This window comes from Rattus rattus, chromosome 6 (assembly GCF_011064425.1).
Source record: "Rattus rattus isolate New Zealand chromosome 6, Rrattus_CSIRO_v1, whole genome shotgun sequence".
NCBI classification, from domain to species: Eukaryota; Metazoa; Chordata; class Mammalia; order Rodentia; family Muridae; genus Rattus; species Rattus rattus.
Window position 1 is genome coordinate 28,325,730 of NC_046159.1, and position 27,697 is coordinate 28,353,426.

The window sequence follows — 27,697 nt, forward strand, 5'->3', positions numbered from 1 at the left end:
AGTCCAGGCGAAATCTGAAAGTGCGCCTGCGCAACTCTCAGCCAACCGGGTGCTTACTTCCGGCTTTCCACTAAAAGTCGTCCGTCCACAGGGTTTTTGATCTCTCTCCTGCTTCTCGTTTCCCTCGGACGGGTACAAGCGAAGGACAATTTCCGTTTCCGTTGTCGTGCTTGCGTGCTTGAGCGGTTGCTGCTGTGAACCTGAGTGCTTTCGCGAGCCCTGTGGGTGCCGTCAGTCGGATTCCCGGTGAGTTCGGTCCTTTGCCTCCTGACGGGCTGCTCCCAAGCTGCGTCTGGGCTGGAAGGCAAGTTTCCCATCCGCCGGAGAGGTGCTCTGGGGAGTGCGGAGGGAGTTGGTTCGTGCATTGCCGGATTATGAGGAGGTGTAGCGAGGATCCGGTCACTCCAGCCGGCAGGGTCTTACCCAGCTATGCTGCGAGTCCAGCAAAAAAAATAGGAGCGCACTGGGATTGGGGAAATGCGCTTCCTCCAGTTGCTGCGAGACGAGTCGGTCCAGCACTGTTCTGATGTTTTAAACTTTCATGTTTTGTTTTCGTTTAAATTATAAAGCCACTTCTACCTGAGCTGTCTGGTATAGGTAGGCACTAGCCACATGCGACGGTTTAAGTTTAAAATTAATTAAAAACTTAAGATTGTTTTCAGTTTCCCAAGGTACGCTTGAAATTCCCTGTAACCACGTGTAGTTAACAAGGCTATACTGTATTGAGAACCGCAGATAGAATATATTTCTGTCATCACAAAAATGAATACTGCCGATGTTAGCATAAAACATAATAAAAAGGATAGTGTTGGTGCTGGTAACTCTAATACTTTATGGCGTAAGAAAGAGAAGTGAATCTGAAGATAGTGGCTAAACATTTTCCATCTCTATTCGGAGAACAAATACATCAGTACTTATAAACAAGTCTATTAAATTACTGCCCCCCCAATGTTGCCCCTATTATAATATATTCCCACCATCGAGAAGGAAGCTTTATATTTGTAAAATATATTTGACAGTGTCTTAAAACACCAAAAATCCCAGAAAACCTTTGCAAACATTTGCACATTATGTACACAGTGCCTGTAAAACTCATTAGTAATTTTGGTTTACACCCAATTTTTTTTTTAGCATTTGAAATATAATGCTCTTATAGTTTGCCAATATTCTGATTTTTTATTATGTCTTTTTCTTGGGCTTTGATGTATCTTTGGGTTAATGTTGATAAGGCAAATATGAAATATTTTACTTTTGGGTGTATAACTCCTTTGGAGATGCTAATAATAAATTAAGGATAGATAACCCAGGTAAACCTTGGGAGCACCAATCTCCTTTCCTACCTGAACTCTCCTTTTCTAAGGATGAGAACTTCTACTCATGGTCAGACAAGACACGTTGAGATTTGAACTAAGCTAGCAGAAAAACAAAGCACAGACTAGAGTTTAAATTTTAGCAGTAAACTGGGGATTCTTAAAATACTCATATGGCTTGAACTATCCTGGTTTACCATGGCATTAAACTGTGGATTCTGCTCTCTACGTGAAAAACAGATTGTAATCCTTTGCTTATAGCCATTTGCCACATTGTCTAAAGCATCTGGCTTTATGGAAGTCAAATTTACCAAACACAAAAATGAACTCTTTTAAGTAAGAGTGTGTGTGTGTGTGTATACAATGTATACACTGAAATTTAAAATCTGCTGCTATATCAAAGCAGGTTAAATTATCTTAACATCTTTGAATGGTATCAGATTTTTCTGAGCACTATACTGGTATCATTGATGGAAATTTGATAAACAATTAATTCCATTTCTATTTCCTGGAAATAAATGCTGGAAAAGATATCAGGTACATATAAAGTCGACTTCAACTTTATTTCCAGAAATCACAGCCTTCGTTCCCTTCAATGTAAAGATTTTACTAGGATTTACTTAACTTTACTAAGCATAACTTACATCACGAGTAATTCCCAGGGGACAGAAGACAAAGGAAAACTAAAAATACCCATAATGAACATATTTTGTTAACTGTCTCTAAAATTACTCTCTACAAATCATGCATGTACCTTAGATTTCAAATGCTACCCACAAAAGTTTTTAGTTCCCAGTCCTATAAAAAGGACAGTCACTATTCTGTTTTCAAGGCACTGACGAGAAGAATGTACTCCCTGTCTTAGTTAGGGTTTACTGCTATGAACAGACACCATGGCCAAGGCAACTCTTATAAGGGCAGCATTTAATTGGGGCTGGCTTACAGGTTCAGAGGTTCAATTCCTTATCATCCAGGTGGAAGCATGGCAGCATCCAGGTAGGCATGGTGTAGGGAGAAACTGAGCGTGCTATATCTTGTTCCTAAGGCAAACAAAAGAAGACTGGCTTCCAGGGAGCTAGGATGAGTATCTTAAAGCGCGTGCCCACACTGACACACTTCTCTAACAAAGCCACTCCTATTTCAACAAATCTACTGCATGTGCCAAGCATATTCAAACAATCATACTACTGTGTTTTGAACTCACTTATAATCCTTGTATCTCGGCAGTGTAGGTATCGTTTGCTCTTTTTGTGTCTAAAAGCACGCTGAAACCTTTGACGTTGGCAGATATGCTTCCGAGTCTATGACTGTAACATACACACTTCCATGCACACATAGGAATATGTTTCAATGATGTGACAAAATACAAAAGTTTAAGAGTGCCTATAAAATTGCACACATACTTAAGGTACCAAAATATTTTTTTAATTAAGAATATTCTCAAGACTTTAGTGTTTGCTGGTAACTCACAGTGACTTGCATAAGCCATAGGATCTAAAGGAACCCTTTTTATTCTTTTCTACTGTTTACTTTTAAAATTCTAGTCAGGTGAAAACAACTGCAGATATTGCCTTAGAAGTAAAGAACAGGTGGTTTTCACTACTAAAAGTTGCTGCATATGTAATATTTTATGTTTAGAAAATGGGCTTTCCAAAAGTGATAGTGACCAAAACAAAAATCAGTATTTGTGTTTCATTAATCAAGATATAAAATCTAATTAAAGGAACATATTTTACATGAAAAAAATATATTCCCACCATTGTGCCACCCTGTTCCATGTAGGTAAGACTTATTTGTAGTTGATAAATAGCCACCATGGAGGTCACGGATCACAAGAAACACAGAAAGAAGCACAGTGGGCCTAAAGCTGAGAAGAAAAAGAAAAGGCACCTGCAGGACCTACAGCTTGGAGATGAGGAGGATGCCCGGAAGAGAAACCCCAAAGCTTTTGCCGTGCAGTCTGCCGTGCGCATGGCGCGGTCCTTTCACAGGTATGTTTTACCTGGGGTTAGTGGGTCTTTCATTAAGTACTAGGAGCCTCTGTCAGATGACATTTCCCTTGTGAGTCTAATTCAGGTCTGAAGGACGTAGGTGCCATCGTAGGCAAGGCCATATGACTTTTCCTAACATGTCAGAACTCTGCCAAAGAAGTACTTTCTCTCTAACGTCTGCCCTGTGCCTTTTTTCTTTTTTCTTGTTTCCTTCCTTCCTTCCTTCCTTCCTTCCTTCCTTCCTTCCTTCCTTTCTTTCTTGTCCAAGAGGAAAAAGAATTTATAAAATTTAGATCACAGAAAAATCTCCTAAATTTTAAATATCTCCATGACGATAAAAGTGGTGGTGGTTCCGCCCCCCCCCCCCATCTTTCATTTAATGTAAAATACTAAAGTAGCTGTATTAGGGAGATACTGATATATAACCAGCCATTTCCTTTAAACATTCCCTAACTGAATTCTTTCAACGGCATGAAGAAGTTAGGAGTTATTCTCATGTGAATAAGGAAACAGACTCAGGGCACAAGTTCAACAGCCAGTTGATAGAACATTTACTTTCCCAGACCTCAACTTGTGTTATAACATTGTCACTATGGTTGCCTCTTAAACATTAAAGCCAAATCAGTCTCATTTATGATGTGTTTGATTATTAACTATTTTTTAGTTGTCTATTTTATCTTTACTGAAGAATAAGTTTTGGGTGAAGAGGGGGTAGAATTTGACCTATTAAATTAAAGTTAATTGTATCCCTGTATTGTCTGTATTGTCTGTTCTGTATACCATCTGTACTTAAAATGATCTTTTGTGTTTTGGAAGTAAACTGACTGTTTTGTTTTATTTTTGTAAACAAATAGGACTCAGGACCTAAAGACGAAAAAGCATCATATTCCAGTGGTTGACAGAACTCCACTGGAGCCCCCACCAATAGTGGTAGTGGTGATGGGCCCTCCAAAAGTTGGAAAGAGTACCTTGATACGGTGCCTGATTCGGAATTTTACCAGACAGAAGTTGAGTGAGATCAGAGGCCCTGTGACAATTGTGTCAGGTAGGGAGTGCTGCCATAGACTGGTGTGAAAAATATTGTTGCCTGAGGGATTGCTGTTTGCCCAAAGAGAAATTATAACACCGATATTATTACATCCGATTACCATATGTTTGCTTTCACTGAATGGCCTGTAACTTCAAAGGTAACTTCTTACACATACCAGTGTTGATGTGCACCTCCTCAGCCTGACCGCTTGGTCAGTGTGCTTCTTGGAAGGCTTAGGACTGGTCCAGTAATTGTGAGCACGTTCATTTAACAATAAATGAATTCCCATATACCGCACACATCTGCTTTCCTTCTCAAAGCTACTCTTAGGAGAATTTGTGTGCCTTTCTTTGTTTTTGTATTTGAGCCAGGGTCTCTCTATGTAGGTCTGGTTCTCCTGGAACTTGGTATATAGACCAGGCTGACCTTGAACTCACAGAGAGTCTTTGGCTCCAGAGTTCTGGGATTAGAATTAGTGTTCTTCAGTGAGAAAATGAATTCTCCAAATGGTAATGATAGAAACTGAAGGGCCTTGTTAAAGAAGTGATGGCATAGGACATTTCTTATCTTTGGGATGTCCTTGATGACATTGTCTTTACAGTTATAGTACAGGAGTTTACGACTGTTCCAGGAACATACCGTTATGTTAGGTTTGATAATGTTTTTAGCATTGAGAGTATAGGAAACTGATGCAGACAAAGAGAGTGGCCTGTAGCTCAGTAGGATCATGGTCATTGATTATAAACTCTGTCTAGAATTGTACTGTTTTAATATCTTTATCTGGGTGCAATTGGTATATTTTAAAATTAAGGAGAAACCAATGCAAGGTAACCAGGATGGAATTGATACAGTTTGACAGTTGCGGCCATAAAAATGTTACATTTCTTGTAAAGGTATATGGTGTTTTTTTACTGGATACAGGTAAAAACCATGAATACTATAGAGTTAATGGATAGAGCATTTTCAAGATTTTAAAAAGTAAAAGTTTCATCCCTGTCCTTAACAGGTAAAAAGCGCAGACTTACCATTATTGAGTGTGGGTGTGACATCAATGTAATGATTGACCTAGCTAAAGTAGCAGATCTGGTAAGTCAGTAAGGGTGGCCGGGGTCCCAGTGGAGAGTGTGCAATGTGATGGGTTATTTATCTCATTTGCAGGGACAGACTTGTGATTATTAAGGCAAGAAAGATAGAGCAGAAGTGGTTGAAATTATGGTAACCATTGATATTATCAAAAAAATGGAATGTGCCTGATGAACGCAGTCTAAAACCTGAAGAAAAGCAAAGGATGAGGAAATACTGGACAATATTAGTATATATTGTGCATACACATACACACACACACACACGTTTGAGATGTACTTATTTTATGTATATGGTTTGCTAGCATGTGAGTCTGCACCGTGTGCATGTGTGGTACCTGCAGAGGTGAGAAGAGGGTATTGTGCTCGTTCAACTGGAGTTATAGATGTTTGTAAGCTGCCATGTAGGTGCTGGGAATTGAACCTGGGTCTTCTGCAAGAACAAATGTTCTGACTGTTGAGCCATTTCTCTGGCCATATTAACCTACACTGATATATACCTAACCTATATATATTTAAATTTGGGAGTTATTTAAGTGTTAGTCTTAGGACAATGAAGAATGAGCTTGCTAAGCCTTGTGTTTTTAAAATGACTAAAATACTTAAAATTTTGTGATTTTGAAAACATGAATATTAGAGATGCCTTTGTGACATTCTTTTGAATATTTAAGAAAACAAGTGAGTGGCATGATGTGACCATCGGCCATAATTTGCTGACTCTTGGTCTGGGTGGAGTATTTTGATCACTTCTGTGAGAAATTGTGTTCTGTTTTTAGGTGCTAATGCTTATAGATGCCAGCTTTGGGTTTGAAATGGAGACATTTGAGTTTCTAAACATTTGTCAAGTACATGGCTTTCCTAAAATTATGGGAGTTCTCACCCACTTGGACTCCTTCAAGCACAATAAGCAACTTAAGAAGACAAAGAAGCGCTTAAAGCATAGATTCTGGACAGAAGTCTACCCGGTAGGAAGGGAATTATTGCTGGGTCCTCTCACTTCTAAGCCTTGAAAGTAGCCAGAATGAAGAGCTCTTCATAAACTCTCGAGAGTTTTCCTGTGTGTGTGTTTCTGGCCCGTGGCCTGTTTCCTCTGCATGGTCTTTGTATCTTGTTTGCTTCTGTGCACATACAATGTATGCTATTGATCGTGGTTTGATGTGGTGCTTCGGAAGTTAAAGACCAGGACCTATCATTTCTCCTTTTCGTACTGCCATGGCCTGTTGGTCACAAAATCCTTTCTCTGCCCAGGGACCTCAATGCCTTTTCCATGTATGCCAGTGTTTAACTGGGAGACGTTTGCTTTGTGAGGCTCTCACGTGACAAGTCCTGAGGAAGGCAGCCAGCTTTGGAAACACAGACAGCTTCTAATGACCTTGCTTCTTATGGTATTGACATAGGTTGAATCGACATTCATCCTTATTCTTTTTTTTTACGTTTAGGGTGCCAAGCTGTTCTACCTTTCTGGAATGGTTCATGGAGAGTATCAGAACCAAGAGATTCACAACCTGGGCAGATTTATCACAGTTATGAAGTTTAGGCCTCTCACATGGCAAACTTCTCATCCTTACATCCTGGCAGACAGGTAAACGACAAGTGTGAATTTCTTTTCTTCCCAGTCTCTGTGTTTTTTTTTTTTTTTTACCGTTCTTAAGGTTTAGAGGTGGAGTGAATGATTATGATTTACAGAGTTTACGGTACAGCTCAGTGCATAGAGGGCTTGCACAAGCCTCTGGCTGAGTTCTAGCATTGTTCTTTTGTTTTGTTTTTCCTTTTCTTTATTGTTTCATTTGTTTTTTTCCAGACAGGGTTTCTCTGTGTAGCCCTGGCTGTCCTGGAACTCGCTCTATAACCAGGCTGACCTTGAACTCAGGGATCCACCTACCTCTGCTTCCTGAGTGCTGGGCTTTAAGGCATTGTCACTACTACTTGGCTTTTTTTTTCTTCTCTTTTTAACAAAACAACACAACAGCTTCCATGTTGGGGATTTGATGATGGTGTCCTTGCGCCAAGGTCCAGTCACTCAGCACCCATCTTATTTTTTTCTTCATGCTTTCTCACCGTGGAGTGCCCTTCCTTAGAGGAATCCAAGCTAACCCAAGGGCTCATCCAGCAGACTAATCTTAACTCTTCCCTAAAGAGTTTTTCTAAGCACGTTCTCTGCTTTTCTGTGACCCAGTGAGGGCATCATCTCCCTTAGAAGTGCCCTGTGGTGTGCATCACGTGGACCCAGGTGAAGCAGTTGTGCTTTTGCTGCTTGTTCTCTGGACCAGTGTGGACCATGCGTCCTTGTTCCTGTGTTTTCTAGTTTTCTGAATGATGCGCTTAAGGAGCAAGACTTGGTTTTGTGGCTTGAGATTAAATTCTGGGCCTCATGTACTGGCCAGTGTTGAACCACCAAGCTATGCTCTCAGTCTGTGAACAAGAGTTGTCAAGAGTGTACGTACTTTTTATGTTTCTTCCTGCCGTGTGATCGTGTTTTATTTTTCTAGGATGGAAGATCTGACAAACCCTGAGGATATCCGCACAAACATCAAGTGTGACCGAAAGGTGTCTCTTTATGGTTATTTACGAGGAGCCTACCTGAAGAATAACAGCCAGATCCACATGCCAGGTACTGTGTACTGTGCAGCACTCGGTGTCTGTCACCCTCGTGGAACACTGAGCCATCACCAAACACGACAGGGCCTTATTCTGGAGTTTTTAAAACACCCTGGGCATCATCTGCCAACAGTGTTGAGTGAATGCCGTATTATCTAGCTAGCAAGGCCACCACTTAGTGGTGCCTTTTCTGTGCCCTAGCTCAAGCCTTCAAATGCAGGCATTTTTTCCCAATAATTGACACTGTTTTTTGAATGCTTGACTCCTTGTCAAGTTGCTGCCTGGGTTCTGTCTTCCAGGTGTAGGAGATTTTGTCGCCAGCGACGTCAGTTTTCTCCCAGACCCCTGTGCCCTTCCGGAACAGCAAAAGAAGCGCTGTTTGAATGAGAAGGAGAAGCTGGTTTATGCGCCTCTCTCTGGGGTTGGGGGTGTGCTCTATGACAAAGATGCTGTCTATGTTGACCTGGGTGGCAGCCATGGCTTCCAGACAGTGGTAAGAAGTGTTACCTTCTGAATTAGTCTCTACACATCTTTTCTTATCAAATATCATGTTCATATTCTCCTTACTGAAGCTTTTTTCTTTTAATCCAAGTTTATGATGAAAAAGCTGATTATAAAGGTGTTTTCTTTCCATTGTACCAGGAGAAATAAAAATACCGCCTTTCACACTCTTCAGATGGGAAGTTCACAGTTGTTGGCACCACTGCCAGCACAGTGCCTGTCAGCGCTCGTCTCCTAGGAGACCGCAGTGCCCGCTAGGCCGCAGGCCCGCTCCTTTAGTCAGTCAGTCAGTCTGTCTGTCTCTGACTCTGTCTCTGTCTCTTTCTTTCTTTGAGACATGTTCTCTCTATATAGCCCTGGCTGGTATGTCTTTGTCTGTGTCTGTGTGTGTGAGTGAGTGTGAGTGTGTGTGTGTGTGTGTGTGTGTGTGTGTGTGTGTGTGTGTGTGTGTGTGTGTGTAAAGTGATTGGTGGTATTTTTTTTATTCTTAGTTTACAACTTACAAAAATCAAAATTAATTAAATCACATTTCCTCTTCCCCTTTCCTCAAACCCCTTCCATTTCCCCTTCCCTAAATATGTGACCTCTTTTTCTTTGATTATTATTGTTGCTTATAAATATATTCTCGTGTGTAAATATACACATGTACATATAACTGAGTCCATTTGATGGTGTTTGTATTTGAGTTTAGGGCTGACCACTTTGTATGGGATAATTAAGGGACTCATCCCTAGGTAAGACTAACTCTTTCTCCCTCAGCAGTCATTAGTTGCCTGTAGTTCTTTGTGTACTGGTGGGATGTGCGCTCCCCTCCCCTGCACCCAACTTTCACATGTCTACTGGTGGTGTCATTGCTCAGGTCTTGATTAGGCAGCCATATTGTTGGGGTTTCAGGGCTGTAGCTTCCCTGTCATTCCTAGGAAACAGAATCTTACCCACAGAACTCCTGGTACTCAGGCTCTTAAAATCTTTTGCACCTTCTTCTTTGATGTTCATTGACCCTTAGGTCAGGAGTTGTATTGTAAATATATCTGTTGGGACTGGACTCCCTCTCCACCATCTGTTGATCTGTTGAACTGGCATTGTGGGTGGTTATAGCTTTCTATAATGGTCTCTCTTTGGTATAAAGAGAGGCTCCTTTGATGAGGTGTGATAGCTACCCTTATCTGTGGGGATAAGGATATGTTTTAGAATGCAGTTGATAATCTTGCTGGTCTAGTGAAGTGGTAGTGCTAAGGCCTCTAAGATCCATGACTCTTAGCCCCAGGTTAGTTAGCTTGCCAGTACCAAGCATGGCTTCCCTCCAGTTGGTCAGGCCTTAAGTCCAGTTAGGCAGCTGTTGGTTATTGCCCAGATATGAGTGCTCACTGCTTCCTTCCTTTGGCTTGCCTAGTGTTGTCTGGTGCTATGAAATCAGATCTCAGGAACGAACTTTCAGGTTGGATCCAGTTTGAATCCTCCGAATTCTGTGTCCTAAGTATGCAGTATCTTTGGCAATAGGGACCTGCTACCTCTGAGAAGCAACCAAGGGTAACAGCAATGGCCTGTATTGTTGTGGGAGTCACTTGGACTCCCCTGACCAACCAACCACTCATGTGGAAATTTTTCATCCTGGGTATTGGGGTTTTGTTAGATATTCTGTGACCTTTGTTAAGAATAGGGTCAGATTAAGTGGCATACTTCATTTAAGATCTTTAATCGTGTATGTGTGTTTAAGATATCTATACATGTACTTGTATGTATTATGAATAATTTTAGGTAGATATAAAATAGTGATTTCTTGAGGCTTTATTAAACATCCTTTGTTATTTATCCTCCTTTTCCTGTTGAACTTCCCTAGGTAGGAGCCAGGTGTGTGTAAGAAGTTTGAGATACTCTTCTTGTTTTGCAATACTTATTTGATATCTTTATGTATGCGTAGATTATATAAACTGATATGTCACCCCAGTTACCTTCTCTTCCTTACCCCTAGTGGACACCTATATGCACGTGAGGAGTTTGCTGCTCTCCATTTGCTTCCCTCCCTCATAGCCACTCTCCTTCCCTGCCATTTTTTATAGTGATCCACTGAGTTTAATTGGGGTTATTTGCATGAGAGTAGGTTTGGAGTTATTTGCTGACCTAGACTACAGAAGTTAAGAGCACTACCAGAGGATCTGGGACCTTCCCAGCACCCATGTTGTGACTAGCACTCCAGTTCAGGGAGACTGGTGCTCTCTTCTGTTCTGCAGGCCTGAAAGCATGCAAGTGGTGCATGGTGAGAATGTGCAGGCAAAACACCCTTACTTGTAAAAACAAACCAAAGATTCCCCCCTCAGCAGCCATTACCTGCCATATGCTCCTCCAGAAGAGGGGTACACAGCATCACTCCTGTCCTCCTGTCTTCCATTCTTTCTACCCTGTATCCCACAGTGTTCCCAGAGTCTTGGGAGACATAGGGACTTTAGGTTTTTGTTAGTGTTTTGAAATGTAATCTTACTGAGTTAAAGTAGTTTTTGCCTACAGTGTTGAGACCTGGTGTTTTCCCAGCTACGTGCTTAGGTTGGATTGATGTATTGCATGAACTTGAGAAGCATTTACATTGTTGGGGGTCAACTTTAGGCTTTGTCATGAGAATTTTCTTTCCTCTTAAGACAGTGAGAAAGGTTTTTAGAACTATAAGATAATTTTTTTAAATTTACTTTTTGTGTCTGTGTGTCTGTTTGTATGTATGGATGGATGCATGTGTGTGTGTGTTCAAGTGGCCACAAAGGCAGAGATGTCAGGTCCGGATGGTGCTGGGGTTACTGCTGGCTGTGAACTTCTGGTGTGGGTGCTGTGCTGGAAACTGAATTCTCAGGCCTTCTGCCTGAGCAGTATGCAGTTGTCACTGCTGAGCTCTCGTTAGCCTGTGGTGAGAATGATGAAACCAGTATGTTTCCAGTGTCCTTGCTGTCCTCACATGCACATTTTTCCTGGCTTTGACAGGAGGAAACAGGCCCTACACATGAACTGGTCCAGAGCCTCATCTCCACCCATGCCAGTATCGATGCTAAGATGGCTTCAAGCAGAGTGACACTTTTCTCTGATTCCAGACCTCTGGGATCAGAAGATGTAGACAATCAAGGGTAAGTCTACCGTTTTGCCAAGTTTTTTTGCTTGCTTGCTTGCTTGCTTGTTTTAACCCCGTGCGCGCGCCTGCACATTAACGCAGATGGTTAGGGTTGGTTCTCTATCTACCATGTCAGTTCCAGGACTCAAACTCAGAAAGTCAGGCTTGGCAGCAAGTGCTTTTACCCGGTGACATATGGTACCGGCTCTTTTCCTAATCTTTAATTTTAAAAAGTTAAAGTAAAAATTATATTACCTACCATTCTACTGTCACAGTTTTTATTTTGATGGGATTTGACTGCAGGATTTTTGGTTTACTGTGAATATTCAAGTGTTTCTTGACAGTTTTTTATTTATATAACATTATATAATAATACTTTTAGTAAAAGACAAGACTTGTTTTTAACAGAAGTCTAAAGAGTAATGTTCAAATCCTATTCTAACTTTTCTATTGATTGCTTTTAATTTTCTAGGAGACCATTTAGATATCTTTCAGTGACTGAGATTCTAGAGTAGTGTCTAGATGTTTATTCGGGGTCTGTCCAAAGGCACGTGCCTTGTCTCTGAAAGTCTTTCATACTTATTTTTTATTACGTGGCCGGTGTCTACTGACACAGCTCATCTTTCAGCCTGGACTGGGAGTGTGTAGACTTGGGTACCATTACACTCAGTGGGTGCTTGCTGAACATTGACTTCTGTTCTAACTCATGCCTCATAACCAATCTGAAAATGATAAAACTGTGTACAGGATAGCTTAGTATAATACGCATTATTGCTTAGCATGGTAATATGAAAGATTAAAGAGCACATTTAAGGGTCACTATTCCCAGGGCTTGAGAGACGACTCACTGGTTAAGAGCACTTCTGCTTCTGCAGAGGACTTGGGTTCAGTGCTCACCACCCATTTGTTGCCTCACAAATGCCTATAACTCCAGTTCCAGGGTCTTGTGACCTCCAACAGCCTTGGCCACATACATGCTCACGATATACATAAACTCTGTAGGCACACACAAACATATACATAACAAATAACCTATAATTTAAATATTGTGAGCATTTTCTTTGTCTATGCATTTTTTTATGTAGTTATTGTTTTGTTGTGCTTCTGACTAGGGACTGTCTTATGGTATACTTTAGATTTTTATAATTGATGGCATCACAGTTTTATATGTAAGACTACATTGGATAGCTTTGTTTTGTTTTAATTTTATCTCATAGCTTTAGCATCTCAATGATTCTGTACCAGCTACCTGAACCCAGGTCTTCGGTAAGATCACTGAGTGCTCGGGACTGCTGAGGCATCATCTCCTCAGCCCGTGTCATACTCTGCACTCAGCAACACACAGAGATCGAGTCAGCGACCCACAGAGCTACTCTGAACTCTGGTCAGCTACTTTCTCTAACAAAGGCCTTTTCTCCCTCCTTGATTTTCTCCCTGCACGATTGACTGGACTTTGGTTTTGTTTTATGTTTTACCTTCCCATTGCTTCCATTTTTCTCTGATGCCTACGTTGTCCCAGGTTTGACCCTCAGTGATGAGTCTCCTGTGTCTTCTAGGCACATCCCCATTAGTCTGTGCAAATGAGCATAGTATTTTCTGACACAACAGGGGACCCAGGCTTACATTGTCCTTTAGACCTGAAATCAGTTTTGAAGATGTACTAAATACTAACTTCCCTTTTGAATACTTTTCCTAAAATAGAAATTATTTTATTTCTTAAAAGAATCTCCATGTTCTCTCTATTAACTGCTTTGCAAGTGTGTCATTAGGGAGCTATGAGTTTGCTTATTAATTATTTAAATATTTGTCATCAATTTTCTGTGCTGTCGTTTTGGAACTCTGATGGTTCTGTTTTCTTTAGTAAATGCTGAGGAATGGACACAGGACTCTGCGCAGACCAGGCCAGAGTTCCGCCAGCAAACTCTGACTCTAATCCTTTTTTTCTTTAAATTTCTATTTGGGGACAGGGTCTCACTAGGTTACTGTGTCTTAAGTCACATCAAGTCTTAACTTATTCTGAGCCCAGGCAGGACTAGAACCTTGAACCCTCCTGTCTTCGCCGCCCAGTTCTTTGCATAGTGCACTGACCTTAGCTACGTACTTCTCAGTTTGAATTGGTTTTTATTTATTTGAAATGTAGGCTGTGGATGCCAAAGGAGGAAAAGCAGGTGGATGTGGAAACGGGCCGAGTGCGTCGGAAAGCCGTTTTTGGAGACACGGAAGAAGAGTCTGGACATGACGATAGTGAAGGAGATGAAGATGAAATGTCGGATGATGACGGGATGGAAAATGGCTCTAGTGATGATGAGGTGGAAGAGGAAGAAGGCGCTAAAAGCAGCAGCTGTAAATACACAACTGTTAGGGGACACAAACGACCAAAACTTGAGGAGCAGGAAGAAGACAGTGAGGCAGATTTGCCGGCGTTTGCTGATAGCGATGATGATCTTGAGAGGAGCTCTGGGGGAGAGGAGGAGGCAGAGGAAGCAGATGAAAGCAGTGCTGACGGTGCCTCCACAGGAGAGAGGGACACTGGGGAAGCCAGCTCTGTTGGAGGAGCTCGTGGGGCAAGACCGTCAGCAGCCCACCAGTGGGGGCCCCCTCCGGATGGACAGAAGCCTTCCCCAGTGAGAAAAGCAGCCCTCACCACTTCTGATTCTGGTCACTGTACAGCCGAAGAGGCATTTCCATCTGAAGATGAGTCTGAGGAATCTGAACTCAGTTCAGAGGAAGAAGACTCAGAACACAAAGAGGTTGGGGGAACAAATGCTCAGCAGCACAGAGGACAGAAACCCGAGTCAGAGAACGTGGATGATGAGACCAGCGACATTGAAAATTTACTCAAAGAGGAAGAAGATCACAAGGAGGAAAATAGCAGCTCTGTAGAAACGTCAGGTAATTCCTCCAGAGGGCCAGGTGTCCTTGGACTGAGTATACATTTGGGACTCAGCCAATTGTTATTAACAGGACTTTTACATTTTTGCGTCTGCTCTTTGGGTTTGGTGACTACTGAACTGTCGTGAGCATGTTTGAGATTGGGTGAGCTCTGGGGTTTGAGGCGGGGGCAGTGAGCATTTGTAACCAGGTGTTGGTTCTTCAGGTGCCCTCAAGTGGAAGGAAGACCTCTCCAGGAAAGCAGCGGAGGCGTTTCTGAGGCAGCAGCAAGCAGCTCCGAATCTTCGAAAGCTGATTTATGGGACAGGTAAAGGATTCTAGTTTAGAGCTCAAAATGGTTTAGGTACTTAGAGTATTTTCTGAAAAGGAAGAGAGGACATTGACATGAAGATTGGGAGTGGACTTTGGCCTCCGTTATTTTTGGCTCTCAGCTTTTATGTATTTACCAGACATTTTTGCAACATATTTTAAACTTTTTATTTACTTGCAGTATGCGTGCGTGCGTGTGTATCTATGATGTGGGAGAGCACTGGCGCCAAGTGTATGCGAGGAGGCTAGAGGACAATGTGTGGAGCTGGTTCTCTGTCCACCTTTTTATGGGTTTTCAGGCTCCAGCTCAGGTCCCCAGGCCCGTGTGCTAAGCACCCTTACCTGCTGAGCCTTTGTTGGCCTCAGGTGTTGATAATCATGTCACAAGGACCGTGCATTGCTGTCGTATATATTGCAGCTTTAATGAGACTGACAATCATTATGTCAGTTTATAAAGTCCTTCATGAGTTCTGTTTGTCCGTTAAATAATTTAGTGTTAGAACGATGAAAGGTGTCCCCCTGTGAGAACAAGAGCCCTGTGTTCTTATTTTTATAATTTATTAAGCTTATCTATAAGTTCTTTTTGAAAAAAATGCAGAAATAAGAAAATTGGAGAGTGATCTGTACTGATTTTCATTTAGATTTTGCTTCTAGACATTTAGTGATGGGAAGTTCTATGGGAGCTCTGCATAGGTCTTCTATAAGAGCTTGAGAGCTTCCCCTCCCCAGCTCCAGTACTTTTACTCCTCCGTGATCTCTGCTGCTGCTTTGCCAGAGGATAAGTCTCCCAGACACCTTAGGGGGTAGATTTTTGACCTTTTGGCTTTTAGTGGGTGAGTGGCTCAGGGATACTACATGTCTATAATGAACAGAGACCCACCATCCCTTTAATTCTAAGAAGTGTGATTTAACTAGTTCAGGGCAAGGAGCCCTCTAGGACTGAAGTTTTTATTCTCATCTTCTCTTTAGTGACAGAGGATAATGAAGATGAGGATGGCGATGCCTCAGAAGAGCTCGGAGGGCTGTTCCGTGTCAGCCAGCCAGATAAAGGGTGTAAGCACAAGGCCGACTCTCTGGACTGCTCCAGGTTTCACGTGGAGGCGCCTCATGATTGGGATTTAGAGGAGGTAACACTGAATGGCCTGTTGACTTTGGGAAGGATTGGCTGGAGGTGTCTCAGTGGCAGAGGGCTTACCTAGCATCTACACGCCCTAAACTTAGTCTCTAGCACCCCCTTACCTCCCTCACATACACACTCAAATGCAGTGAAGCTAAAGAACTGTTTTAGAAGAGCATTGTCTGGCTTCAGCATTACATATTCGTCACTGTTTCTAGTTTCTGTAGCAGATAGTTTCCCTGTATCAGAGTGCTTACTGCACCAGCAGTGACTGGTTCTGACGCTAACGGACTCTGAACTTGTGTTGTAGTGGAGAGGAAGGAATGTTCAGCTACTGGTGTGAGAGCATTGCTGCCTTTAGGTTTTTTAAGTTCAGGGTTCCTTTGGCTCTCTGGGATCTTTTTTGGTTCCATAGGAATCTTAAGACTTTATTTCTACTTCTGTGAAGAGTGTCTGTGAAGAGTGTAGTAGAGTGTAGTGGTTATTTTCATTGGGATTGCATTGAATTTGTAAGTAACTTTTGGTCATATGGTCATTTTCATAATATTAACTCTAGCAATTCCTGAACACATGACGTCTTTTCACTTCCTAGCCTGTTTCTTCAAAGATTTGAAGTTTTCATTATAGAGGTCTTTTGCCTCCTTGGTTAGATTTATTCCAAGATATTTTGTTGACTCTGCTGCTGTGGTTAATGGAGCGCAACCCTGTCTTTGTCAGTAGGTATGTTTTTTGGTTGTGTAGGAAAAACTACTGATTTTTTTCTTTACTCTGCCATTTTGCTGAAATTGTTGATTGTTTTAGAAGCTTTCTGGTGGAATTTTTGGGATCTCATGTACAATAAATATCTTGTTTGCAAATAAGAATCATTTGACTTCCTTTTCTATTTGTTAATTTCCAGCTCTTCCCTTACCGCTCCGGCTAGCTTCAGGTGCCATATTGAAAAGGGGGTAGTGCGTAGCTCTGTCCTCATTTCTGACTCTAATGGGATTGCTTCCAGGTTTTCTCTGTTTAGGATAGTGTTGGCTCTGGGTTTGTCTCATATAGCAGAGTTTGCTGCATGTGATCTGTTCCTGATATTGATCCTTGATTAGAATGAAGGGCCCTTCTTTGTCTCTTCTGATTTAGTTTGAGTTTGAAGTCTGTTTTCTCAGATAATGTGATGGCAGTACCTGCTTGCTTCTTGGCCCATCTAGATACTTGGGACACTTCTTTCCCTCCTTCACTTCAGGGTGGTGACGGTCCTGAAAGCTGAGATGGATTTCCTGTAGATAACCGATGGATGGGTTTTGCTTCTTAGTCCCTTCGGCCGGCCTGCGTCCTTGGGAGGTTCCCGCTGTGGATAGAGCTGTTATGGAAGGGTGTATGGAGCCGGCATCAGTTTGCTGCTTTTCTATTACTCTGCGTTCGTAGCTCTACTTTGTATCTCATTACATTTGAGCTTTGTTTTCTTCCTAGCGTCTCTTGGCTGCTTATTTCCTTCGTCAGTTTAAAGCATTTCTTCTGTATTCTGTTTAAGGTTTTCTCTCTCTCTCTTTTTTCTTCTTCTGTCTTTGGAAATGCATTTTTCCAGGCTGTTTGGATCCTGGGAAGTTTTCTCCTCTCAGCCGTGGCAGATGTTACTGAATACAGTGGTCTTGGTCGGCAGTTGTGGTCTTCGGGGTGCATTGTTCCAGGATCAGAACATCTTTTGAGAAATCAAGTATTACTTTGACGGGTTTTCCTTTATAGGAGACTTGTATTTTCCTCTCTTGCAGCTTCCAGTGGTTTTTCGTTTGTTCTATAGCCTTAGTATCTTGACCATGATATGCTGTGGGGTGTTTCTTTTCTGGCCTTGTTTGGTGTTCTGTGTGCTTTCTGTATCTGCTTGGGTGTGTCCTTCCTTAATTTGCGGGAAATTTCCTTCTGTGATCTTTTTGAAGATCTGGTCTCTGTCATTGATATGGGATTCTGTCCCCTCGTTTGTGCCTGTAATTAGAAGATGTGGTCTTTTGATAGTGCCCCACATTTCCCAAATGTTCCTTTCCTGTGCTTTAATATCATTTCATATTCTTGGCTTCTTTCACCCGGCTTTTCTGCTTTATCTCTGAGTCCTGACGTTCCATCTGCTGATTCATTTGACCTGCCAGGCTTCCCTTCAGCTTTCTGATCAGGATATTGAAGTGTTTTGTTTTTTAATTTCTTTGTCATTTCTGCTTGTGTTCACCTCAGTGTCTCTTTATTGAATCCTGCTCTCAAATTGTGATTTATCTTTTCATTCACCCATGTATTTGGATTTTCTTGGACATCACTCAGGTGTTTATTGCTACCCTTGGGAGTTTAATGAAGTTTTCATGCCTTCTTCAATTTCTTGAATTCTTTAATAAAGTTTGTGATTGCGCTTTAAATTCTGTGTCCTGGGGTCCGTGTAGGTGGTTCTCTACACCTTCTATAGGTAGTCCTTCTATAGGACTTCTGGGTTAGATGGGAACATGCTGTCATGGCCGTTTATGTTATCTTTTGTTTGGGTGATTTTGCCTGGAGTTCTTTCCTTGGTTATGTGTCTGAAAGTGATAATCTGGTCTTCCTTAGATTGGGCCAGGGCAGATGTATGACCTGAGTTGGACCAGGAAAAAAATGGCTCCCAACCCATGGTCAAGAGCTAGGCCTGTGGACGCAGAGATAGCCACAGACAGTTGGAAATGTCAGAGACAGGAGGTGTCTCACCAGAGATGGCTCTTGAAGAAAGCAGGCTCCAAGGCCGTGGACTGGAGCTAGGTCTAGTGGGAATGGAGATGGTAACAGTCTGGGGGGAGGGAGGATGCGGGGGATGGTAAAGGGAGGAAGCCACTTACCCAGCAGTGGTGTCTCAGAAACAAAGAGTGTTTTGGGCCTTGGTCTAGAACAAGCCTAGGTGTTTGCAGATAGTGACTGGATCCATGTCTTGGGGTTTCTATCGTGGGAATAAAACACCATGATCAAAAGCAACTTGGCACTTTAAAGGAGAGTGAGAAACTTCCTATAGATTTTTGTTGTAAATAGAAACTCTGTGTGTGTGTGTGTGTGTGTGTGTGTGTGTGTGTGTGTGTGTGTGTGTAGGGGTGTTGTAGTGACGGAAAATTTAGAGTGAAAGGTACATATCAAAAGCAGGATCGTTTAAAAAGTGCATTACTGACATTACTACATATGAACGACCTGTTAACATTTGAGACCTTTCTCCTCCTCATTTAAAACCGTGTGTACAAGTTTACTTGTTGTCTTGGGGTTCCTCCTGCTGTGATAAAACAACGTATAGCTCACAGTCTGCTAGCCAGAGAGGCCAGGGCAGGAACACGACACGGAGGCAGGACTGATGCAGAGGCCGTGAAGGAGAACTGCCCAGGGGCTTGCTCTCGTGGCTTGCTCAGCCTGCCCAGGGGCTTGCTCTCATGGCTTGCTCAGCCTGCCCAGGGGCTTGCTCTCGTGGCTTGCTCAGCCTGCCCAGGGGCTTGCTCTCATGGCTTGCTCAGCCTGCCCAGGGGCTTGCTCTCAGGGCTTGCTCAGCCTGCCCAGGGGCTTGCTCTCATGGCTTGCTCAGCCTGCCCAGGGGCTTGCTCTCAGGGCTTGCTCAGCCTGCTTTCTGTTAGTACCCAGACCACCAGCCCAGGGGTGGCACTGCCACAGCAGGCTGGGTCCTCGCATATCAGCTGTCAATCCAGTCAATCCACCACTGCTTGCTTGCCCGCAGGCTTCTCCAGTAGGGGTATTCTCAACTGAGGCTCCCTCTTCCCCGATACTTGGGTCAAGTTGACGTGGAGCTGGCCTGCACACATGGCAGGGAAGAATAGACTTAGCAGGCAGGGATGCTTCCCAAATGAAGGGGTTCAGGTCTGGAGCGAGGCTTGTTCTTTTGCAGATGGCTACCGGTGGGCAGAAGGTGGGGACGGGGAAAGAGGTGCTTTTTCCAGGAAAGGTGGCTAGGAACCTGGTGCTTACTTGATAATTTCCTATATGTATATCATGTGTTTTGATCATATCCACCCTATGCTACCTCTCACGTTCTTTATTTATGTCTATAAAGGCATTCCTCTTAGAGAATTAGCCCCTGGTTGAAGGAATAAAATCAGGAAAATTGTGTATTGCTCATCTCATTTATGTCATGAACAAAACTATCAGAACGGTGTGCTAGTGCCTGTTGATGAGATTAGAGAAAACAAGTTTTCCCTCATAGTCTCCATTCTTAAAATAAAAAGCTGTGCAAACAGCTGTGCAGTTTTCGTCCCCACCAGCAGTATCTGGGGTTTATGTTTTCACCAGGAACGACTTTGCCTACCTTTTGATTTTAGCCACACTAGAAATGGGTCATCATGTCGTTGTTTGCGTTTCCCAGATAGCTAACGCTGTCAAGCGTCGTTCCCAGTGACTGCTGCTGTCTTCCTGTCTGTACGCCTGTGCATACGGCACAGAGCTCACTGTGTAGTCCAGGCTGAGCTCCAGTGTTCTCCTGTCCCGACAGCCCAGATGCTAGGGTGTGCGCCACCAGGGCCAGCTTGGAATGTCCTGAGAAAAGTCAGAGGCAAACTGCTGTCTGCTGTCCTCCTCAAACTAACTCAGTGCTGGCTCTCTGTGTCAGGTTATGAACAGCATCAGAGATTGCTTTGTGACTGGGAAGTGGGAAGATGACAAAGATGCAGCCAAGCTCTTAGCGGAAGACGGTGAGTAAGGGCTGCATGTGTCTTTGTGTGTTTGATGTGCACATTGCCTCTGGAGACCAGGGACAGAGTTAGTTGTCATTTCTGAGGTGGTGTTCCTCAGACGCTACCTTCTCATTTGTTTATTTATTTTTACACCTGATCCCTTATTTCCCTGAATTTACTAAGTGTGGTAGGCTGGTTGCCCAGCAATACCCAGGGATCTGCCTCCCTAACTGGGATTGCAGGCCCCCAGGCTTTTGTTTACATGGACTCTAGGGAGTGACAGGAAAGTCCCCTCTCTTGGGTGCGGAGGACAGAGATGGCCTCTAGGAGTTGGTGAGTCCTGGGACTGAGCTCAGGTCCTCAGGCATGGCAGCAGGCATCTCTGCTCTCTGAGCTGTGTCAGCAGCCCTGTTTTATTTTTCTAGTGTGTAAATTTGCAACGTGGTTTTAGTTTTTTGTTTTTTGGTTTTTTTTTTTTTTTTTTTTTTTTTTGGTTCTTTGGGGACCGGAGCTGGGGCCTTGCACTTCCTAGGTAAGGGCTCTACCACTGAGCTAAATCCCCAGCCCCGTGGTTTTAGTTTTATGCTTACATTTTATAGTTTTTATTATAAATAAGAGCTTCCTGTTATGTGAATATCTTTTTTTTTGGAGCTGGGGACCGAACTCAGGGCCTTGTGCTTGCTAGGCAAGCGCTCTACCACTGAGCTAAACCCCCAACCCCGTGAATATCTTAATAACAGTAAATGTCACCCTCCTAAAAGCATTTTTAACTTGTCTGTTTTAAAGAGGGTGTCCTGTAGCTGAACACAGAGCTCTTAAAGTAAACAAAAAGACGAATTAATGAACCCTTGCCGTGAGCTCAGCATTGCGGTGAGCCCCTAATTTTGTTCCAGGTTCTGTACTTATTCAGCCTCTCCGCTAGGCTCCGTACATAATGAGTTGTGTTAGCTTCTCTCATACACTTCACACAGGCTGTGTCTTTCTCTTACTCTTTGCAATGGTGGTTTGGAGTTGTACCTTCAAGGCTGCACTTGCTTCTCACAGTGTCTGTTACTTAGCCGTGAAAGCTGAGTGAGCTAAGTGATAGCCCTTAGCTAAGTGAGGTTTCAAGTCTGTGTCCATTCACTTCCCCTAAGCAAATAACGAAATACTTATTTTTAAAACAATGTAAAGTTAAGCCTCTTGGCGTGTATAGTGATGGGAACACAGGTGGGGTTTGCAGTGCAGAGCACAGGTCGGCAGTGCTGGGCAGTGCTAGTGTCACAGAACAGACTTTTAAATGCTCTTTTGCAGAAGAGCTCTATGGTGACTTTGAAGACCTAGAAACGGGAGACGTGCACAAGGGAAAACCGGGCCCGGATACTCAGGTATGACTGATGTAGCCTCTGCTAGCTCGATTCTCGTCAGCGTGTGCTGACAAGATCTGCTTTAGGGACTGTAGATCCCGACTTCCCCGTCAGAGGACAGATAGCTTCCTAAAGAGTAGACACAGACGAATGCTTCACTGTACAGCCTGCGGTTACCCACTGCCCTCCCTCCGTGCTGGAGTCGCTGACCAACATGCTTTTTACTGTGTTTCTTTTGCCGTCATCCAATAATGAAATTTAAAAGCATCATTAAAAAATTTCTTATTGTTCCTGACAGTACTTTGAACAGTGTCTTGGAGCGTCTAGCTATCTCACACATGACAGTGCTGTCGGCTGTCTCCGGAGCAGCCCCAAGTCTGTTTGCGGTGTTCATAACAGAGAGTCTCGTAGCTCAAACATTATTTACAAATGTGCTTGGTTTACCTAAGGAAAGGTCTTCATAAGCTTCTCGGTGCTTGTATCTGGAAATTCTAGAGTGAAGACATAGAAGAAGAGGAAGTGAAGGAAGAAATTGGCCCAGCTGAGGAGGAAAGTGCTAGGGAAAAGCATCTGAACAAGAAGAGAAAGCTGAAGGAGCTGTTTGATGCAGAGTACGATGAAGGAGAAAGCACATACTTTGATGATCTTAAGGGTGAGATGCAGAGACAAGCGCAGGTAAGTGACAGCCCTGCCTGCCTGCCAAGGCAGTGCCACCTGCTCACCTGCTCCCCGCTCGCTCGCCTTTGAGCGCCCAGGTTGGGATTGTGCGATGGGATTCTTCAGAACTTAGCTGCTTCTTCTGTCTCACCAAAGTATCAGCTTCACTTTTGTACCAAGCACTGCCTGCTCGGGAAGCAGTAAGGACGAGACATGGTCTCTATTTCTGAGGAGCTCGGGCACTCGAGACAGGCTAGAAAGAGAGAAATTAAGGGCATGTGGGAAGGGCTGTCACCATCTTGGGATCATTTTGTAGTAGGAGTCAAGAAACAGCACAGCTGATGAAATGAAACTGCCTACAAAGACAATACCCCAAGAAGGAAGAACCCTCAGACCATGTTTATTTCAGGCCAAATGGTCGTGACTTTGAGTTTAAATGTGTTAGCACTCTGTACTCGTTTATAAATCTAAACAGTGCATCCCATGAAAACCATTTAAAAATTTTGTTTACAAAGGAAAGATGCTTCTCTCTCTTTCTCCTTCTCTTTCTCCCCCCACCCCACTCAGTGTGCATGTGTGTGTGTACCTGAATGAGTGCATCTGTGTGCATAGTCAAAAGAGAACATGTGTCTCACTCTGTCATCTCTGCCACAGTCCTTGGAGACAGTCCCTTGCTGAAGCTCTGCTGGTGCCCCCCAAGCTCCAGCAGTCCTCCGGTGTTACCCTCCCATAGCTGGGTTGTAGGCATGCATGGCAATGCTGACTTTTTAATGTGTGTTCTGGGGTCCAAACAAAGGTCCTCCTTGTGCCTGCACAGCAGGCACTCACTGAGCCATCTCCCAAGACACAGAAGAGGGTCCTTTAAGATGAGTACGTGAGCCAGCCCATATAGATCTTCATTTAAATAAACGTCAGGTTTTAAGGTTGATACCTTGTAAATTACATCCTTTGGGGAAACATGTAATTTACAAAGGTGCAGAGAGTTATCTGCCATAATAGAGACAGCTAAGCATGACTCACTCTAGACATCCACACCACTGACTTGTGGCTGTACACTCTTAATTGAAATACCTAATAAACTCAGTGGCTTAACCTTTCTGTAATTGCCCTGAAGTTCTTTTCCGTGGCCTAGTTAAAGGTCTGGCTTACCCAAGGGGAAGGCCCTTCAAAGGAGAGGCTGCTGGTAGTGGTGCTGGACTGCATCTCCTGGCACTGACACATTGACCTGAGACAGGACAAGTATAGCCTCGGATTCTGATCACTCTTACTGCTTTCAGTGAGTAGCTGATTGGTGGCCTGTGTGGCTTATGTGCACAAAGTTCTTTTCAGGAGAGTGTTGGACACATCTTGGTTGATGTTCAGAAGGGTACTGCATGGAAAGGACATGCAGATTGGAGAGGAATGCACGCAGAGGGAAGGTAGTGGGGTGCTCCTGCCTAAGGCTGCTCGAGGTGGTGATTTCACCCAGACGCAGATGCAAAGCTGTGCACAGGCTTCATGGAGAGTGAGTTGCACTTCGTTGGTGGAAGCACTGAGAATCCCTTTAAACTTGAAAGTGCAGTTGGCAGGCTTTGCTCAGTCTAGAGCTTCTCCAGTGTGAAGAAGTGAAGAAGGGGTTACTAGTCTATGTTGACTTTGAACAGGAGTGACTAAAACATACATAGATAATCTTTGTAGCCTGTGTTTTAAGTCATTTACAGTTTAAAATCTTGTGGGACCATTGTACAGGACTTTGTGCTTTCCTCTGCGTTATATGGGGCCTATGGAAGATTTTGGGTAGAAGGAGACATTCTTGATCACTTTTTGAAAGGATGTGGGGGTTAAGGTTGGGATGGAGGTAACAGTTCAGGTGAGGTCTAGATGTAATTTTTTCAAAGGATGCACAGTAGGTTTTTGGGTAGACTGTGTAGGGGTAGAGAGTGAGTGAAGGATACCCCTGGAAGTCCCTGAAAACTTCAGTCCTCACAGTAGGGTAGGAGTCTAGTTAGTGCAGCTTTGTTTGAGCCGATTAGGTTAGTAATGCTGCTCAGACAGTGTTAAGTTCCATCACGGCCCTGATGCATCAGACTCAGGATTCTCCAGGCCATAAGGTAACTTCAGAAGTTAGCACAGAAGGAGAACAGGACTGTGTTTGTGAATGGTGGCGGGGGATAGGGCTGAGAGTGGCCAACAGACAGAAATTTCAGAGAGTAGGCGTGCTAGAAGCCAGCGATACATTACTCCAGATCTTACTGCTGTCATCGCTATACTAGGGGAAGAAGTGACCATTGGATAAGGCTGGCACAAGTCTGCAGTGGCTGACAAATGCTTTCTGCGGTGTTGTGTGAAAGCGGCTCAGAGAACAGCAGCTAATGGTCTAGACACCGACTCATAGGAAGCATGGAGTTTGGTCAAAGTGAAGTAGAGAAATGGAGGGAAAACAGTTGGTGAAAAGAAGACTCAAAAGGAAGGTTTTGAGAAAAGTAACAAAAGGGAGATTTTTGGGAGCAGGAAGTTTGGCATTTAGGGGTGTGGTCAGATAATCTGTAGATGTCTCCTGTGCTGTCACAGCCGCCTTCCAGGCACAAGTGTGACCGAGGACTGAGAGGTAAATGTTATTTCATCTTAGTCCATGGCCCAGCACGGGGCTGTACTACTGTGACTCATTCATGCACTCAAGGCTGAGACAAGAAGATTGGAAGCTCAGGGGTAGCCTGGGCTAAGATGAGGAAAAGGGAGGATGTATTTACTGTTCTTAGACTGTTGATGAGTAGAGATGTGTAAAGTGATTGACAGTCAGGAGAGTGAGGAGGTTACCCAAGACACCATTCAGGGATCTTTTTGGAGCTAGTGGCTGTGACTTGGAGCCACAGAAAACACAGTTGGTATTTGTGTTAAAGGACAGAAGCAGAGTGGATAGAATTTATTATACTAAAACCTAAATTGTTGTGTCCTTTGTTTCTTTGTATTTTTAAAATTTTAATTTAATGTTGATTAAGAATACTAGTTTATTGTGCTTCTGATTTTGTCTCCTTATCTCATCTGCAGCTTAACCAGGCTGAATTTGAAGATCAAGATGATGAAACCAGAGTTCAGTATGAAGGGTTTCGGCCTGGAATGTATGTCCGGATTGAGATCGAAAACATCCCCTGTGAATTTGTGCAGAACTTTGACCCACACTACCCGATTATTCTGGGTGGTTTGGGCAACAGTGAGGGCACTGTGGGATATGTGCAGGTAGGCGCCCTTTGCCGCAAGCTTGGAGATGGGCTATGTGGATGTGCACTGTGTTTTATCGAATGTTTATGTCTCCAGATGCGCCTCAAGAAACATCGCTGGTATAAGAAAATCCTCAAGTCTCGAGACCCAGTTATTTTCTCTGTAGGATGGAGGAGGTTTCAGACCATCCCACTGTATTATATCGAAGACCACAATGGAAGACAGAGGCTTCTAAAATACACCCCGCAGCACATGCATTGTGGAGCAACTTTTTGGGGTAAATTGATTATAATAATTATAAGAACAGTTTATACTATTCAAGCTATACCTAGAGTTTTGTTCTTTTCCTGTTTTGAAATCCAACTTAAAAGATTTGTTTCCTTGAGAAACAGGGTTGGAGTAAAATATGTGGTTTATGGTTTTTCCTTTTCTGTTTTCTTTAAGGTCCTATCACTCCACAAGGAACTGGGTTTTTGGCGATACAGTCTGTCAGTGGCGCAATGGTAAATATCAGAGATGCATTCTTTATCGATTATGCAGATGAACTAGAGTATAAACTGTATTCATAAAGCTGAGTTGGAAGCCAGATATTTTTTTTTTCTTTTTTTCGGAGCTGGGACCGAACCCAGGGCCTTGCGGTTGCTAGGCAAGCGCTCTACCACTGAGCTAAATCCCCAACCCCGGAAGCCAGATATTTTTAATATGTAATACTTAGTTTCTCCTTGCTTTTTATCTTCCCACATCCTTCACCTGCCCATCTGTCCACCTTCCCCCACCCCTCTGCCTTTTTCTCTTCCTTTTTCTGACAAGGCTGGATATGTAGCCCAGGCTGGTAGAGACTCACAGTCTTCCTGCCTCAGCCATCTGACTGTTAGCATTCCTGGTGGGCATGGCCCTGCCTGGCTTTCCTAAGTAGAGTGTGGGGTCTTGAGAGAGGTAGGATTGTAATGGCATCCATGACATTGTATATTTTTGTGCCTTGTTTGAAATTATTTAAAAAATATTTAAGTAGTGTTCACTGGATACTCAATATTAAACTACATTTTGCGGATCCCTCATAACCCTGCAGCCATGATGCTGTCCTTTAGTAGCACCGTGTGGACAAAGTAACTTCAGAGTTGTCTTTGCCTGGGCAGAACAAGCTTCATTTATTGGCTGTGCGCAGGAAAAAGTGCTAAACAGACAATCACCTGGAGGTCTAACCTCTCGTTTTAAGTGTTGCACCTGGACTTGCCTTCTCCTTTGGTTCTGAACTGATGATATTCTGAAACTGAAACTCACTCTCTGGAGAAAGTTCAAGTTAGCAGCAGTGGCTTAGCACACTGAAGATCCTGGTTCACAGCCAGGGTGGGGGAGGCAGGGAGACGAGAGTTCTAGGACATCCTCTGCCACATATGGTGAGCCTAGGCTATTATTCAACCTTTCTCAGGCAAATGAAGTACAAGTAAGTATCTAGTGAGAATATAAATGAAAATTCTGCCTTTTATAGCTAACTAAGTAAAAGGATTAGGACATTATTATAACGTTATAGAGAATTGTAATTTTTCTTTTCCTGTTAGTCATATTTTTTAATTTTGGGTTCCTTTTAGCCTGAGTTTCGGATCGCTGCCACTGGAGTTGTCCTTGATCTGGATAAATCCATAAAAATCGTGAAAAAATTAAAGCTAACCGGTTTTCCTTTTAAAATATTCAAGAATACTTCATTTATTAAGGTCTGTATATTCATATATTCATGTTGTAAACATAGATATTGTTAAAGAAAGAGTGGAAGACCCTGTATTTACCTGAAATACAGCCAAGAGCACTTCCAGTGTGGAGCTCCTTTTTTGCATTTGGAGATGCTTTTGTTTGTAATGGGCCGTCTTCAAGGCAGAGACCAACGTCTTAGCCACAAGTTCCTCTGTGTGGCAAGTAGACACTGTC

At 43.2% G+C, this 27,697-nt stretch overlaps 1 protein-coding gene across 1 annotated transcript in view; it reads left to right on the forward strand.

The window, feature by feature from the left end:
* The first annotated feature begins 3,118 nt into the window (after positions 1-3,118).
* Bms1 (BMS1 ribosome biogenesis factor) overlaps positions 3,119-27,697 on the forward strand; it is a 32,466-nt gene continuing 7,887 nt past the window's right edge. The window contains exons 1-18 of the mRNA XM_032905820.1: positions 3,119-3,301; positions 4,156-4,346; positions 5,338-5,417; positions 6,190-6,378; positions 6,853-6,995; positions 7,903-8,024; positions 8,311-8,504; positions 11,480-11,619; positions 13,744-14,495; positions 14,701-14,802; positions 15,774-15,931; positions 20,510-20,591; positions 21,867-21,940; positions 22,415-22,594; positions 25,604-25,792; positions 25,871-26,051; positions 26,219-26,277; positions 27,364-27,486. Coding sequence (XP_032761711.1) covers positions 3,126-3,301; positions 4,156-4,346; positions 5,338-5,417; positions 6,190-6,378; positions 6,853-6,995; positions 7,903-8,024; positions 8,311-8,504; positions 11,480-11,619; positions 13,744-14,495; positions 14,701-14,802; positions 15,774-15,931; positions 20,510-20,591; positions 21,867-21,940; positions 22,415-22,594; positions 25,604-25,792; positions 25,871-26,051; positions 26,219-26,277; positions 27,364-27,486 — 3,135 coding nt within the window. The 5' untranslated portion in view covers positions 3,119-3,125. The remainder of the gene's footprint in view (positions 3,302-4,155; positions 4,347-5,337; positions 5,418-6,189; positions 6,379-6,852; positions 6,996-7,902; positions 8,025-8,310; positions 8,505-11,479; positions 11,620-13,743; positions 14,496-14,700; positions 14,803-15,773; positions 15,932-20,509; positions 20,592-21,866; positions 21,941-22,414; positions 22,595-25,603; positions 25,793-25,870; positions 26,052-26,218; positions 26,278-27,363; positions 27,487-27,697) is intronic.